This window comes from Vipera berus (genome assembly GCF_964194415.1).
Source record: "Vipera berus genome assembly, chromosome: W".
Taxonomy (NCBI): Eukaryota; Metazoa; Chordata; class Lepidosauria; order Squamata; family Viperidae; genus Vipera; species Vipera berus.
In genome coordinates, this window is record NC_138210.1 from 72,328,494 (window position 1) to 72,343,475 (window position 14,982).

General features: G+C 41.9%; 1 protein-coding gene across 1 annotated transcript; it reads left to right on the forward strand.

Annotated features, from left to right (window-relative positions):
• Positions 1 to 1,866: 1,866 nt before the first annotated feature.
• LOC308676460 (E3 ubiquitin-protein ligase RNF212B-like) lies at positions 1,867 to 13,733 on the forward strand (the record flags this gene model as incomplete). Its single annotated transcript, XM_081342274.1, has 14 exons — positions 1,867 to 1,966; positions 2,355 to 2,407; positions 3,182 to 3,256; positions 7,853 to 7,968; positions 8,812 to 8,872; positions 9,046 to 9,078; positions 9,291 to 9,333; positions 9,924 to 9,966; positions 11,501 to 11,607; positions 12,144 to 12,189; positions 12,695 to 12,831; positions 13,181 to 13,212; positions 13,382 to 13,440; positions 13,625 to 13,733. 14 exons carry the CDS (start codon positions 1,867 to 1,869, stop codon positions 13,731 to 13,733), a joined length of 1,014 nt encoding a protein of 337 aa, XP_081198400.1.
• Between the last annotated feature and the right edge of the window lie 1,249 nt (positions 13,734 to 14,982).

A 14,982-nucleotide genomic window follows, 5' to 3' on the forward strand; every position in this document is an offset into this window, starting at 1 on the left:
CTATTCCCATTGATTAGATTGTAATTTATCACACTTTTAACAATAGTGGGAATGTCGTGATAATGAAGAAAGATTTGAGCTGCAGTTTTCATGATTTTTACATTAAAAAACCTCAACTCCCCCATCCCCCTGCCCTATCTTGCATCACTATCCTTGCACCGAGCAGCACAAACCCTGGATTCGCCTTGCCCTTGTGCAAATACCTGGCTCTGAAGTTCAGACCCCATAAGTCCCTTAATTAATTCTTAAAAGTCTTAAAAAATATTGCTTCACTGCAGTTGGCAACCAGATTTAACAACTACAGTTTTTCCCAGCCTGATTTCCAGATAAACTGGATTTCAGTTCCCCTAATCCCTAACCACCACGGCCAAAGATTAGATTCAGAGATTATATACCAGCAAGCAAATAAAAAAAAATCCAAGTACCCGCTTTGGCAAAAATATAATGTTTTTGTTTTGTACAGCAATGTTGAAAGAATGAAGATCACTGATGGTCATCAACCTCCAGCCAGAACTGGCGGTAAAGGAAGACAAAAAAATAATAAAATGGGAGAAATCCAGAGCCACTGAAAGAAAGAGAGTTGGGGAAGAAAACAGGATTTCGCCATAAAAGTGACATATGCTACTGCCTAGGACATGTTGGTGTTAGGAAACCATAAATATGCTGCCATAGCTTTGATATATGGCAATTCATCTTAACATCTGTACCTCCATTCTCTCCCTCCCTGCTATTATGGGTGCATCCTGAACCCCATGGATCCATGCCAAGAAATGGAATAAGATTGCCTCCCTTCATACTTAATTTTTTTCCCCCTCTCATTTTCTTTTTCCTTTTCACTTTTCTGAACCCCACATCATTTTGATGGAATAACATTTTATTTCTGTTATTTGTTATTTATTGAACTCGATGAATAGTCATTAATAGTGAGTATGCAGTTGGGAAGTAGTTGGATCGATTGGCCTAATATAATTGCGATCATCCTTTTTCAGTCCATGTAAGGCCAGGTGATGATGGTGATCCATGATGTGCTACTTTCTGTCTTTTTCACCATCTTTTAAAGAAAGGATATGTGGGTAAAGAAAGGGTAAAGAAACTAACATAGTCAACATTTAATCAATTTAGCAACACTTACCACAATCTTTGATACAAATGAATCCTTCCGTTGCTTATAGCTTCTCCACCAGACCCTCATCGGATGGAACTTTGGACTGCCCCTGACCTTCGCTCGTTTCGCCGGGACTTAAAAACCTGGTTGTTTGAATTGTCTGGCCTGGACTGAGGGATTTTAAATTAAATTAATTTTAAATTTCAATTTTAACGTTATTTTAATTTTGTGGGCTTGTATTAATTTAATTCTATTTTATTCTCTCTTTTTGCATTGTTTTTAACTTGCCCTGTGAACCGCCCTGAGTCCTTCGGGAATAGGGCGGTATATAAATTCAGTTAATAAAAAAATAATAAAAATTTTTAATTTCTGTCACCTTTCCATTCTCCTTTTCCATCCAATTCTTTTTTTTTATAAAATTCCAATTTTAAATACAGAACTAACTAATATATATTTAGAATAAAAAGAAAGAAAGAAGAGCAAAGACCAAAATGCAGAAATAAAAAGTCAGTTTCAATTTTCTTTTGCTGAGGTATAAATAGAAAAAACCTCTTGCCCTATGGTTACAGCATTGTTTATATTTTCTCTAAAATCCTTTATTTTTAATTCTAATCCTCAAAAGCGTACATCATGACCATTTTTTTTTCTGTTCTCTGCAAAAATTCCAATTCAATTCCAATTCTTTTTAGAAAACAGTCTTGACGCATCCTTACTCACAACAGAAGCTGAGAAAAATCTACCTAGCCTTTCTGCCTTTCAACATGGATTGGTTTCATTGCAATCAGTGCTTCAGCCAAGAGAAATCTGACTTCTCAGTTACTAGCTGTGGACACATCTTTTGCCAAAAATGTGCTGGTACAGGTATGAAATGGATTTTTGTATTTTACAGGCTTTTTTTGTGTGTGTACGCCATCCAGCACAAAAGGAGTACTGTAAAAGTCAAAGAAATTACAATGATGACCTCTTGGGCACTTCTGTGTCATTTCCTTGGCAACAGTACAGATGTTTTTGCCACATTCTAAATTGATCTACAACTCTGAGATTTGGGGTGGTTTCCTGTCAAAGTGCCACCCAACCCCAACCCTCCTTCACATTTAGAGATCAGCCAAAATCCTTATAAAGAGAATCTAAACAAAAATTGACTTGCTAATTTTAGGAAAAAAACATCCATTTTGCCATTTCATGCATTATTATTATATATGAAATATTTCAGTGTCATATTAACAATTTTACATTTTAATCTTGTTAGATAAATGCCCTTCTTGTGGAACAAGCTGCAAATATTTGTCTCTAAAAGATAATGTAAGTTCTGGTTTCTATAAGGAAGATTTATTTCTTTCTTTCTTTCTTTTTTGTTGTCTCTGAACTCAGACTTTGTACCCCAATCTATTGGGTGAATGTGTCAAATATTTAAATTATAAGAAGCAAGAAAACCAAATAGTGAGCAGGATTTAACTGGAGTGTTAAACAACGGGTTTAATAGAGCTCTGAGATTAGTAGAAAGTGGATAAATATTAATTTATAAAAAACCAAACAAAAGACATTTACTGAAAAATTGAGAATGATTTATTATGTACTTTTAATTTATAAAAATAATTTCAGCTACCTGGCAATTACGTATCCCAATTATATTATGGAGAAAAGTATTCAAATACTGCCTGTCAATGTTGTGTACTCAATTACACGGAATCTATTTAAGTTAGGTGTAAAGTTAGGTGAGAGAAGAAAAATGATTTTTTTTAAAATTGCTTATTTCGGAATATTTTTCTTGCTGTTTTTCAATGATCCAAAAGTGGTATTCTTCATACCGGTATATTACCTTCAACTCCTTGGAAGAAAAGCAGGAGAAAATATAATGACATAAAAACTGTAAAAAATCAAAATCATATGCACAAGAATTCAGAATGACAGAGTAGCTGGATAGACATAAATTCAACTGGTGAAATGATATTGGAAAGGTGATATTTCAGATATACAACCAATGAAATAAACTCTGAAAAATTCAATTTGCTTGGCCTTTTACGTTATAAAGAATTGAACCCTTATCTACCCTTTGCCTGCTTTTCTGGCCTTCAGATGAAACAAGAAGAAAAGAAGTTTTTCAAAAACCCTGTCGAAACAGCGCTCAGCTATATTGCTCATATCTCTCAGGTAAGAAACCGTTTCGGGCTATTCTCTCCTAGATTTTAGTTGCTAAAAAGAGGAACAGTGACCAGAACAGGTATGCAATACCGAAGTTATTCTGACCCACTTAAAGTGTTGGGAGGCATGTCTACCCCTGTAGAAAAGATGAATGAACTACAACATTTCCCCTAAAATTAAGAGATATTTTATTCCATTTTTAATAGCTATTACACAACGGATGAATGATCCAAGGTCCACTAGAGGACTGGTTAATAACCAATCTGGGGAAAGGTTAATTCTGTAGTAATAGTGGTCCCCGTTTGCCAAGAAAGCTAATTAATTACAATAATAAATCTAGATAAAAGAGCCAGATAAATATTGTGACAAGCTAGTTAATCATCAGAAGAGGTTTCAGCAGAGTCAGCAATACATGAGAATCCTTATCCTAATCCCATCTCTTAAACTAGATAGCCTAGCCCTCAAATGAAGAGTGGGGGAGGAACCTTTAAAGACGGGAATGGATCTGTATTTAATTCTAAAGGTAAAGGTAAAAGTTCCCCCGCACATGCGTGCTAGTCATTTCCGACTCTAGGGGCCGGTGCTCATCTCCGTTTCAAAGCCAAAGAGCCAGCGCTTGTCCGAGGATGTCTCCGTGGTCATGTGGCCGGCATGACTAGACACCAAAGGCGCACGGAACGCTGTTACCTTCCCACCGTAGTGGTCCCTATTTTTCTACTCGCATTTTTACGTGCTTTCAAACTGCTAGGTTGGCAGAAGCTGGGACGAGTAACAGGCGCTCACTCTGCTACGCGGCACTCGGGATTCGACCCGCCAAACTGCCGACCTTCTGATCGACAAGCTCAGCGTCCTAACCCACTGAGCACATCCATTCAATAACTGTTTTTAATTTATTTTCTTACAATTGTATTGAACTTAACAAAGTTTAAAACGATTCTTCATTAGATCAAGAAAATGGGCAAAACTGCTCCCTTGTGTTCAATATTCCTCACAGGAGCTTCTGGTAAAAGATAATCCGGTATCTTGCAGTTGGATAAAAGACACATCACCCTTCCTTTTTATGTTTGCTCAATACACGCTTTAAATCAGACATGTCAAACACAAGGCCCGGTGGCCAGATCTGGCCTGCGAAGTGGTTTCATGTGGCCCTTGAAGCCATACTGGAAACAGTGAGGGAATGGTCCCCGCTGCCTTGGCCCTGGCCCAGAGACCCTCCTTCTGCCAGAGACCCCCAGATCTGTCCCACTCCTGCCCAGGCCCCCATAGGCACCCTTGATGCCAACGATGTAGAGCTGGCCATGCCCACCCAGTAGGCCATACGCACTCTAGCCGCGCCCACCCAGTAGGCCACGCCCACCCTGGCCATACCCACCCGGCCCCCCGAGGGCAACCACAATGCTGATGTGGCCCTCAATGAAATTGAGTTTGACACCCCTGCTTTAAATGCTAGAGTGAAAGATAATGATTTTCATAATGTAAGTTTGGCCTCAAGGGGGTTAAAAGAAAGCAAGGGTGGTTGAGAACAGCAATCCATGTACTTTCCATGTAATCACATAAGTCTCCTTGCCATCTCAGCAACATGATCTGCGAGAAGAAAAGCAAACTCAGAGAACATCAGAAGTTCAGTCCCGAGAATGATGCGCACACACATGTGCAGATACTGGTTTAGATAACATCGCATTATTTTCATTCATTCACGTGAATGCTTTATACCAGGGCTTTTCAACCAGTGGTACGGGTACCACCTGTGATACCTTGGCACCCCCCCACCCCATCCCCGCTGCCAATGAAGACCTCGGACAGGTGGAAGAGCACCACCGGGCGGGCAGGCAGGCGTCTTGCTCGGCTGTGGTTCGGGGGGCCCTTTTTTCGGTGCCATTGTAACTTTGAACAGTCACTAAGCGAACTGTTGTAAGTTGAGGACTACCTGTACTTCATCACTTTTTTCCTTCTTTTTTTTGTCATCGAGTTTTTGACCCCTCGCTAGGCGACTGGTGGTACTCAGATGTTGCCATATCCTAAAAGTGGTACAATGGGTGAAAAGGTTGAAAAGCCTCGCTTTATACATCACATCTTAAAATAGAAATCTCCTAGTACAGTTTACAAAAAAAATAAAAGAATGGCAGTGTTATACAATTAATTACACCAGTGATAAAACGGCCCTTCCTTTAAACTGTTTATGCCCTGGGAAAAATAAAGGGCTCCATCTGCTGTTAAAAAACCCTGCAATATAACACACAAGTGAGCACCAACCACATGGGAGGGGATTCCAAAAGTTGGGGAAAAAAGTGAGAGAAGGGGGGGGGGTTTAGTCCCAAGAAAAGATTAAGAAATCCTGATGGATAAATATTTTAATTGCTGCGTTTCTATTGTTCTCGTGTTTAAGGGATTTGAGGGTTATGGCACGTTTTCCTAATGCGCTGATTCAGCTGTAACCAGTTGTTACAGTACTTATTTCTGATAAGATACTTTTTAAAAAAAAAATCAGGCATGTAGTTGTCGAACAAACTCTCAAGCGAAAATGATACACATGCCAGATATTCAAATAGGCAGTTCTGTACAGTATTGATTATTTCCCCCCTAGAGGTCCTCTTTAATTCTAAAAGTTAATTCTTAATTTCTCATGGTTTAGAAACAGTTCTGGGGGGTAGCTGAGAAGGAAAGCCAGGAAATGTAATCTGAGACAATTTATACTATAATAAATTGGTTAGACTTTAAGCTGTTGTGAGATTCCTTGCTATCATTCAGCTCACCTTTTGGATAATGTTCATATCATCTTGTTCATTTACAGCTTTAGGGACACAAAGTCTGAACTGTTTGCTCTATCTAATATATGCCTTGCAAGCAAAGAACACAGATCACGCCCCTGACTGGATGGAATATTAAAGTAAATATATAAAGTGCTATTAAATGATTAGTCCTTCTATTCAGCTACTCAGTTCCAGGGCTGGAGACTCTGTGGTCATTATTTAATTTAAAATATTTATACACCCACCCATGTTACATCAAACTCCGGGCGGCTCCCAACCAGCAATTAAAACAACATCAGTAATATAAGACAACATCATAAATATACCTATTAAAACCATGAATATTAAAAAAAAATCTGGCACCAAAATTAGGGTTCCACATGCAGGCTATTGTTAAGTTCTCTCATGCACCTCACCCTCTCACAGCACTTTTTGGAAAAGCAAGGTCTTTTGTTTTTTTGGAGAATAACCTCTCTTTCAACTGGAAACAAATTCCTTGTGTGTCTAATCACACTTGACCAAATAAAGTCAACCCTTTGGACTCTGGACTTTGCCCCTTGTCCCTTGCCTTTGCCCCGCCCTCCCATTCCATTCCAGCCCATATGGGCCCTTTATATAGACACTGTGCATTACTGCCAGTTCTGTGCCAATTCTAATTCAAACATCTTATAAAATAATGCAAACACCATAAAGAACAGTAATAAATAAGCAAACAAACCATCAGTATTGCCAAGGAACCAAATTAACAACATACAATCCCTATCAAGAGGGTGACTATAATTACACATTTTTTTCCAAGGCTTCCCCCAACAAAAGGGTGGGAGCCAATCTGATCCTGGGAGAAATGGTGCTCCAGAAAAAAAGGAAGTCAGCTGCAAGGATTCATCTCTGGGTTTCTGAAAATGAGATCCAGAAAGAGCCCACAGTCTTACTGCCACTTGGAGAAGGGGATCCCATAGATAACAGGACCCATAGGGCTTTAAAACCAGAAAAATTGTGTTGTAACCAGAAAGTTGAGCTGTAACCAGAAGGAAGCCGGTGACCAAGTTAGTTCTCAGCTGAAGTTTCTAGAGGGTCTGCGAGGGTAGCTCTAGATCAGGGGTGTCAAACTCAATTTCATCGAGGGCCGCATCAGCATTGCGGTTGCCCTCAAGGGGGCCGGGTGGGTGTGGCCAGGGTGGGCGTGGCCTACTGGGTGGGCGTGGCTAGAGTGCATATGGCCTGCTGGGTGGGCGTGGCCAGCTCTACATCGTTCTCATCAAGGCTGCCTATGGGGCCCTGGGCAGGAGTGGGACAGATCTGAGGGTCTCTGGCAGAAGGAGGGTCTCTGGGCCAGGGCCAAGGCAGTGGGGGCCGTTCCCTCACTGTTTCCAAGGTGGCTTCGTGGGCCACATGAAACCACTTCGCGGGCCGGATCCGGCCCCTGGGCCTTGTGTTTGACATGTCTGCTCTAGATACAGCACAATGATTGCCTGTCATCAAATGATGATTGTCAACTCTTAGCAACATTGTGGCAATCTAAAAAAGAGGAGACCAAGACACGAATGACAGTAAGCAGGGCCTTCCAATCCAAGAAAGATGTTGATGGACCAGTCTTCCCATCAGCCATTGCTATTGACCATCTTAGTGGAAACTTGTGGGAGTTATATTTGAATAACATTCAGAATGACAAAGGCTACTGTGATTTGTAGGGACTGGTCTGGTACCAGCCGTATAGAAGAGATGTCTCCTACTCTGATTGATGTACCTAGACTGCTGTTTCCTATACGTATCTCTAAATGAGTTGGAGACCTCAGATCAGATGCTGAATTTCCTTGAAATCCACTTCCCTCATGCCTTCTGGTCTTTTTTCTAGGTATGGACATTCCAGAAGAGCCAGATGGATCTGCTGGTCTCTTTCTATAAAAATAATGCTTCAAAAGCTGAAGGAGCACTCCAACAAGCTCTCCATAAACTAACTATCCAGGAAAAGTGAGATACGCAGGTTGTGTTCATATAACAGAGGAAAACAGTATAAATGCGTTTTGCACCACCCAGCATGAATATTGAATTATCCTATTTCTGGGGTCATATAATACACCGAACACGCTGTACATTACCCAAATAAGCTGCTTCATACAGTACCGTAAGCCAGAAAGAGAACCTGACTAAGATTCAAAGTAAGGTTAACAGGTTGTGCAAATACAGTCGCTAGGTCTTTCATTTACCTGCGTGGCATACTTTGTGACTACAGCCTGTTAGTTTTATCTGTAGGGATTAGTAAAGTTAATATGATTAACTTTACAAGATCTCAGTTTCATATTGTCTCTCAGTTAATAACATTACCAGTTGTTCAAAGGTCCATGGTGACTTCTTAGGTCAACCTCCCACTCTGGGCTGTTTACATAAAATACTTAAAACTTTTTTTCCCGTTCACATATCCACAAAGCTATTCTTTCCTCTCTCTCCTCTTCCTCAGAAGAAAGTTATTGAGTAGGTCGGAAACAGCCTTCGGTTGTCCTAATTGGTGTTGCGGGGCAGGGGGAGGGGAGGGAAGAAATACTTGTTTTATTTTTGAGGGAGATTAAAAACTGTGGCAAGCAAATAAGATTATATGCTTTTCTAAAGAAGACTCCAGGCTACTGCTGTCTTCTGATATCAGCCATTAAATGTTAAAGCATGCTGATAATTCGTGAAGTGAAACAAATAGCTTGCGCGTCCCTCCTACCTTTATTCTCATCACTGCTGAAGTGTTCTCTCGTGGGCTCTAAAGCATCAAGGCCTATTATTATCACCCCGCTTTCTGTTTCTCCTGCCTGCCACTTCCATACGTAGAGAACTAGAGGCTGTACAGAAGGAAAACAGGGAACTGAAGAAGAAATACTTCAACCTGAAGGTAAGTAGTTTGTTGGAAACAGTATTTTCCCTTATTTGGTTTCTTGTCACCCTCTGCTGGCAGCAATGACTTCTGCTCTTCTGCTTTGCCGGGAAGGAGAGAGCAAATCAAAAACTTTTGTACCTTAGGGTCCCAGCTGCTAACCCCAAACCCTAACCCTCTTCTCCCAACAGGCTTTTCCCAGACACCACCAAGGCAGCAGGTCAGTATGTCTGTTCGGCCCCTTGGAAACATTAATCAGGATCGGCAGCCCATGAAGTAGAGGCAGTACGATAAGAGATCTTCATGGCAGAAATGAGGGAGCTTGGTCTTGAGCCATAGGCCAGCACTGAAAACACAGGACGAAGAAAAAGGGGGTGGCTGGGTGGGGAAAGAGTTGTCCTAACTAATCAAACTCATTTTGATTTGATGCCAAAACAGCACCCCAAGGCCGGTTGCCATCACCCCTCCATCACAGACAGGTAAGAGAGATTAAGGGTCTTGAATCACTTCACTGGGTTCAGGGTAATATTTTGTGTACGTGTAGATATTTGCAGGTAAATTTGCAGGGACGCGGTGGCTCAGTGGGTGAGGACGCTGAGCTTGTCGATCAGAAGGTCGGCAGTTTGGCGGGTCGAATCCCGAGTGCCGCGTAACAGAGCGAGCGCCTGTCACTCATCCCAGCTTCTGCCAACCTAGCAGTTCGAAAGCACGTAAAAATGCAAGTAGAACAATAGGGACCACTACGGTGGGAAGGTAACAACGTTTCGTGCGCTTTCGGCGTCTAGTCATGGCGGCCACATGACCACGGAGACGTCCTCGGACAAGTGCCGGCTCTTCGGCTTTGAAACGGAGATGAGCACCGGCCCCGAGAGTCGGAAACGACTAGCACGCATGTGCGGGGGAACCTTTACCTTTACATATTTGCATGGACAGAAATATAGGGAATGGATCTCTGAGGGCAATGTAGGTTATGGACAGATATATCCAAGTATAAGATTTCTTCATATCTCAGCCCAACATTATGTCTAGCAGAGTTAACTATGACTATAACTTATCTCATACTTTGCAGTTACACCGCAACCAATTTTCCAGCGCTCCAGTGAGGTAGTCAGGTAAACGTGTGGTTTTTTTTTCCTAAGCTAGGGGTGATTTACACTATTAATAGTTTTTATCAAAAACTCCTTGGACAGTTTTTGTAAAAAAACAAAAAGCTAGCAAAAATGCTACATTCTCGTATACCTTTTACAGAGGTAGCTTGGGTCCACACAGAAATCCCAGTTGGATGGTGAAAATATCCCAAAGAGATAAGTTTGTTTTCTGGCAAAGGGTATTTTGGCTAAGTCTCCCATGACAGCCACTATTCTAAATGTGCTCCAGATCCTGAAAGATTGCGTAAAGTTTAGTAACTTGCTCAGATTTGAAGAGAAGAAGCAGTGTTTTCTTTGAAAAATCAGCATACAGAATACAAGAGAGCTGGAAGGGACCTTGGAGGCCTTCTAGTCCAACCCCGTGCTCAAGCAAGAGACCCTATACCCGTGGTGGCAAACCTGTGGCAGGTGGCATGCAGAGCCCCCCTCTCTGTGGGCACGCGCGCTGTCGCCCCAGTCCTGGGCCTTCAGCTGGGTTTTACAAAACCTTTTAGCTTTAGGCCTCCGCCGCCGTGCGCAAAAAACAAAGGTTCAATCAATCAATTTCAACTTCTCGCGGGGAAAAAAAAGATCTCGGAAAGTTGGAATTGATTGAACTTTTTAGTCCCACCCAGTCTGCCATTACACCAGTCACACCCACCCAATGGGCCATGCCACCCAATGGGCCACACCCACCCAATGGGCCACGCCACCCAATGGGCCACACCCACCCAATGGGCCACGCCACCCAATGGGCCACACCCACAAAATGGGCCATGCCACCCAATGGGCCACACCCACCCAATGGGCCACGCAACCCAATGGGCCACACCCACAAAATGGGCCACGCCACCCAATGGGCCACGCCACCCAATGGGCCACACCCACCCAGCACCCGACAATACGTAAGTGGTTTTGGGTTGCAGTTTGGGCACTTGGTCTCTAAAAGGTTGGCCATCATTGCCCTATACTATTTTCAGACAAGTGGCTGACTGTTCAGCGACTTAGAATATGCATATTCTATCTAAGATATGGAATGGAGTGTCAGCACTTCATTCCATATCTTAGAACAGGGGTGTCAAAGTCAATTTCATTGATGGCCGCATCAGCATTGCGGTTGCCCTCAGGGGTCCGGGTGGGCATGGCCTACTGGGTGGGCGTGGCCTACTGGGTGGGCATGGCTAGAGTGCGTGTGGCCTACTGGGTGGGCGTGGCCAGCTCTACATCGTTGGCATCAAGGGTGCCTATGGGGGCCTGGGCAGGAGTGGGACAGATCTGAGGGTCTCTGGGCCAGGGCCAAGGCAGTGGGGGCCGTTCCCTCACTGTTTCCAGGATGGCTTCGTGGGCCACATGAAACCACTTCGCGGGTCGGATCCGGCCCCCAGGCCTTGTGTTTGACGTGTCTGTCTTAGAATCTTCTTGCTGCGACTATGGTCCCTTCAGTCCAGCTCCCTTGCAGCAAAATCTGATTATTATACACTTAAAAATCCACCTAAGTGTACCGTGCATCCGATTGCAGATTAGCTTTCAGTTGTTGTAGTGACAGCTCCTCGTTGCCTCTTTCGCAGCCGCTCATCTTCCGTGGATTCCATGTCTTCCAGAGTCAGCCACCTACCAAGCTGGCAGGTTAGTTTCTGCCACTGCTTTTCTTTTCCCAGGAAAGGGAAACAACGGACAGACTGCTTTTGTTCCCTGCGGTTATCTGAAGTAGTTTCGAGCATGAAATTCCACCGATACCATCTGCCCAAATGAAAAGCTGTCTTTGGACACAAAACATTCTGGACTCTTAGTTCTGCTTCGCTCTACGTGGCGTGGCCAGAACCACTGTTTCCTTAGCAGTAATTTGGTTAAAAAGGAGGTTTCACTGGGGAATCCTGAACGCCCCAAACTGGTTTATCTGCAACTAGGAACAATTAATAATGTTAGCTCTAAGGCGTTTCTGAATATTTTAATTGTTGCCCTTTTAGTACTTTTGCTCCCTTAAAACACCCCTTCATCTGTTAAAGTGTATTTCCATATGGGCTTTGTTTTTCATAGTTCTTAATATGTTTGTCATGATTTTTACATAGTTCTTAGCTTGGTTGAACGCTGCTCCGAGTCACTATACAAATGAGATAAAATAAATGAAAAACTCCCTTTAAACCTTTCTCCCCTTTATTCAGCATGCCACGAGAGCCCCCAGACTGACCCCGGCGGTCTCTGCGAATGGTAAGAAGTGTAAACTGTCAACAAACAGTAAATTTCTGCCATATTTAGATTCTGGGCGACACAGAGCCAAAGGAAATAAAATCCAAGAATCTTCCAGGCAGGGTATGATTTCTACAGACAGGCATCCTTTTTCACAGCTTATTATTTGGAACAGAATTTGTTGTGAAACCAGATTCCTCCTCTTGTCGTGAATGATTTCTGTTTGATCTACTCACCTTAAGATACCCTTTCCCCACATGGCTATCCTTAAACTTCCTATCACCTTTCCGCGTGCTCTCCACCATTCACTTCATGTATTCACTTTACGCTCTATTTGGCAGCCACTCCGTCTTCAGCCTCCACGCAGAGCTTATTCTATAGGTGAGTCAGAAAAGCAGGGGAGTGGGGGGGGGCCTTGATGATAGTGCTGCTTACATATAGTTATACAGTGTCGGTTAAAACATTTAGCGTTGTCTCCCACAATAATCAGGACTTCTGTCGCTCTTCTTTCCTTCCTCCTTTTTAGGGCCTCTCCTTCCACTTCTCATACGCCCAGTTTCAACTTATTCAGTCTTCAAACTCCGATGGCGAGATTAAGTCGGAGTGCTAACAACCCTGGGCAGCCACAGGAGACTCCATACTTCAACCTCAGCATCTTTCCTGGTGAGGAAAGAGTTCCTCTTTGGCTAATATATGTTTATGCCGTATTGTTTTCGTGCGGTAAATGCACTACTTTCGGTTGCAGTCTAGCTTCTTGCATGAACTTGGGTTATAACCATTTGTAAATAACCGGTGTTATTTACAAATCGTTAACATCTAAGGCCCAGTAGCTACAGGAGAATCCCAAAGCATTGGAGTTGGCTTGAGTGACCCCCCCAAAAAAGTTGTCACTGAACAGTACTGCGTAAAGTAACAGAAGGGGAACCATACACAAGGAATAATCACATCAGCTATACTCTTATTTTCTTTTAAGTAACTTTTAAAACTTTGTCCTACTCTCCTTTTTTCCTAGGAAAGCCCTGTGACATCACCAGCCTGTCCAAAGTATATTGTGCAATTTTAACCCTGACATTATGTATTCTAGAATGGTTAGACAAACTGAGGCTTAGCACGAAGTGCAAAAGTGCCAAAACTGACTAAGGTGTTAAGATAGCCCTTCAATTCCCATAGAACTTGCCCTCTTGTTCAGTTTCCTATTGCTTTTGTTTTACAGATCCAACAGGTGCTTCTGTGCCTGGCCAACACAATGCTGAAAGACTGCACCCCCTCCAGGTAAAAGTCAGATTGTAGACAGGTAGTTAGTGCTAAGAAAAGCCTCATCCATTTCAATTGCTTTTCTTTTTCCTGTCCTTCGTAGCTGGGATTCACACCTCACTCTACACCATCCTTTCCCCGCAGGTAAGTGAGACCTACCTGGATTCTTCATTCTCACCCTTTCATATGTTACATCACACAGCTTTGTGAAAGACGATGAATGTAATCCATATCCAGGTGAAATTATGGCTGTCCTCTATGCCCCCACTCCAACTCTAGTTTTCGCCATCCTTGCCAGTAAGATGCAATGATATTTGAAAATTTGGCTGCTAAAATAAATTTGTTTTAGCATCAGAATTTGTTTTAAGTCCCAGCTTTACATGCTAGTAGTCTTAATGGTAGCATCCAAAGGAACAAAGTCCCAATTTTTTCTCATTTCCCGTGTTTTCTGTTAAATTGAATTTGTAGTATGTTAGAAATTCATTACTTACCATTATCGGAAATTAGAATATAATTTTGCTGAGCAAACTAAATGGTGATCAGAATTTAATACAATACTAAAGTGAGAAGACTGGCTCCATGCAACTAGTTAATTGCACTTTTCCCCAGGTATTCATCCATCAGCCAAATCCATCAGCAATAATGGGGATGACCAAAGCAGCTCTTCTCTTAAACATCATCCTAATGTCAGATGCAAGGCAGACTCTTCTGTGCAGATTTCCTGCAGCATAAATTCTTTGGATATTTGAGCCTGATTAAAAAACAATCCATTAATAATTGAGTGATGCCATTAGGAGACATTGTTTTGATTAAAATTCTATTTGAATATTTTTTGTGACTTGAAATAAGCCATTCACCGTTGCTTGAAGCCAACTGGTATATGCATCGTAGTAAATAAATAAAAATTATTATACAAGGCAAAGTATATTTATGGCACTTAGCATATGTGACATAATTTTAAAATAAATTCCTATAAATCTTTGAGGAAAATGGCTAAAACTAGCTGGTGAACTCTGCAGTAGTATTATTGATACATAGTGTTTTAACTGTCAGATATAGCCTGTTAAGTAACCTGCGAGTCCTAGCTCCCATCTTACTGTGTGACTAGATTTGCTAAGAAGAAAATGCATTATGTTGTATGTTCTCTGAGCTAAAATCCTTTGTGTACTTCCCAGTTGAAATATTCAAACAATTTGATTCAGGTTGCACATAATATATGATTATTGTATTTGCAACCAACATTGTTTCCCAGATTGAAATGAAACAGATACACCTTAAAAAAGACTATCCTTAGAAAGAGGGAAAAGACAAGATATAATTTACTGAACAGAATCATCTATTAACTCATTCAATTTATTAAGTAACCAGTCCACAAATCAAATTATTATTCTGCTCAGTTCTATCCTGGACAAGTTACAGCCTTTGAACATTTCACTAAGTACAGTATTATAATCTATGTACCATTTTCTCTTTATCTCAGGTTGATTAGCTTCTTTCAGTACTTTTAAATTCTCTTGCCTGGAGAGGCAGAGGCTATTTCTGTAGAGATTCTACTTTTAA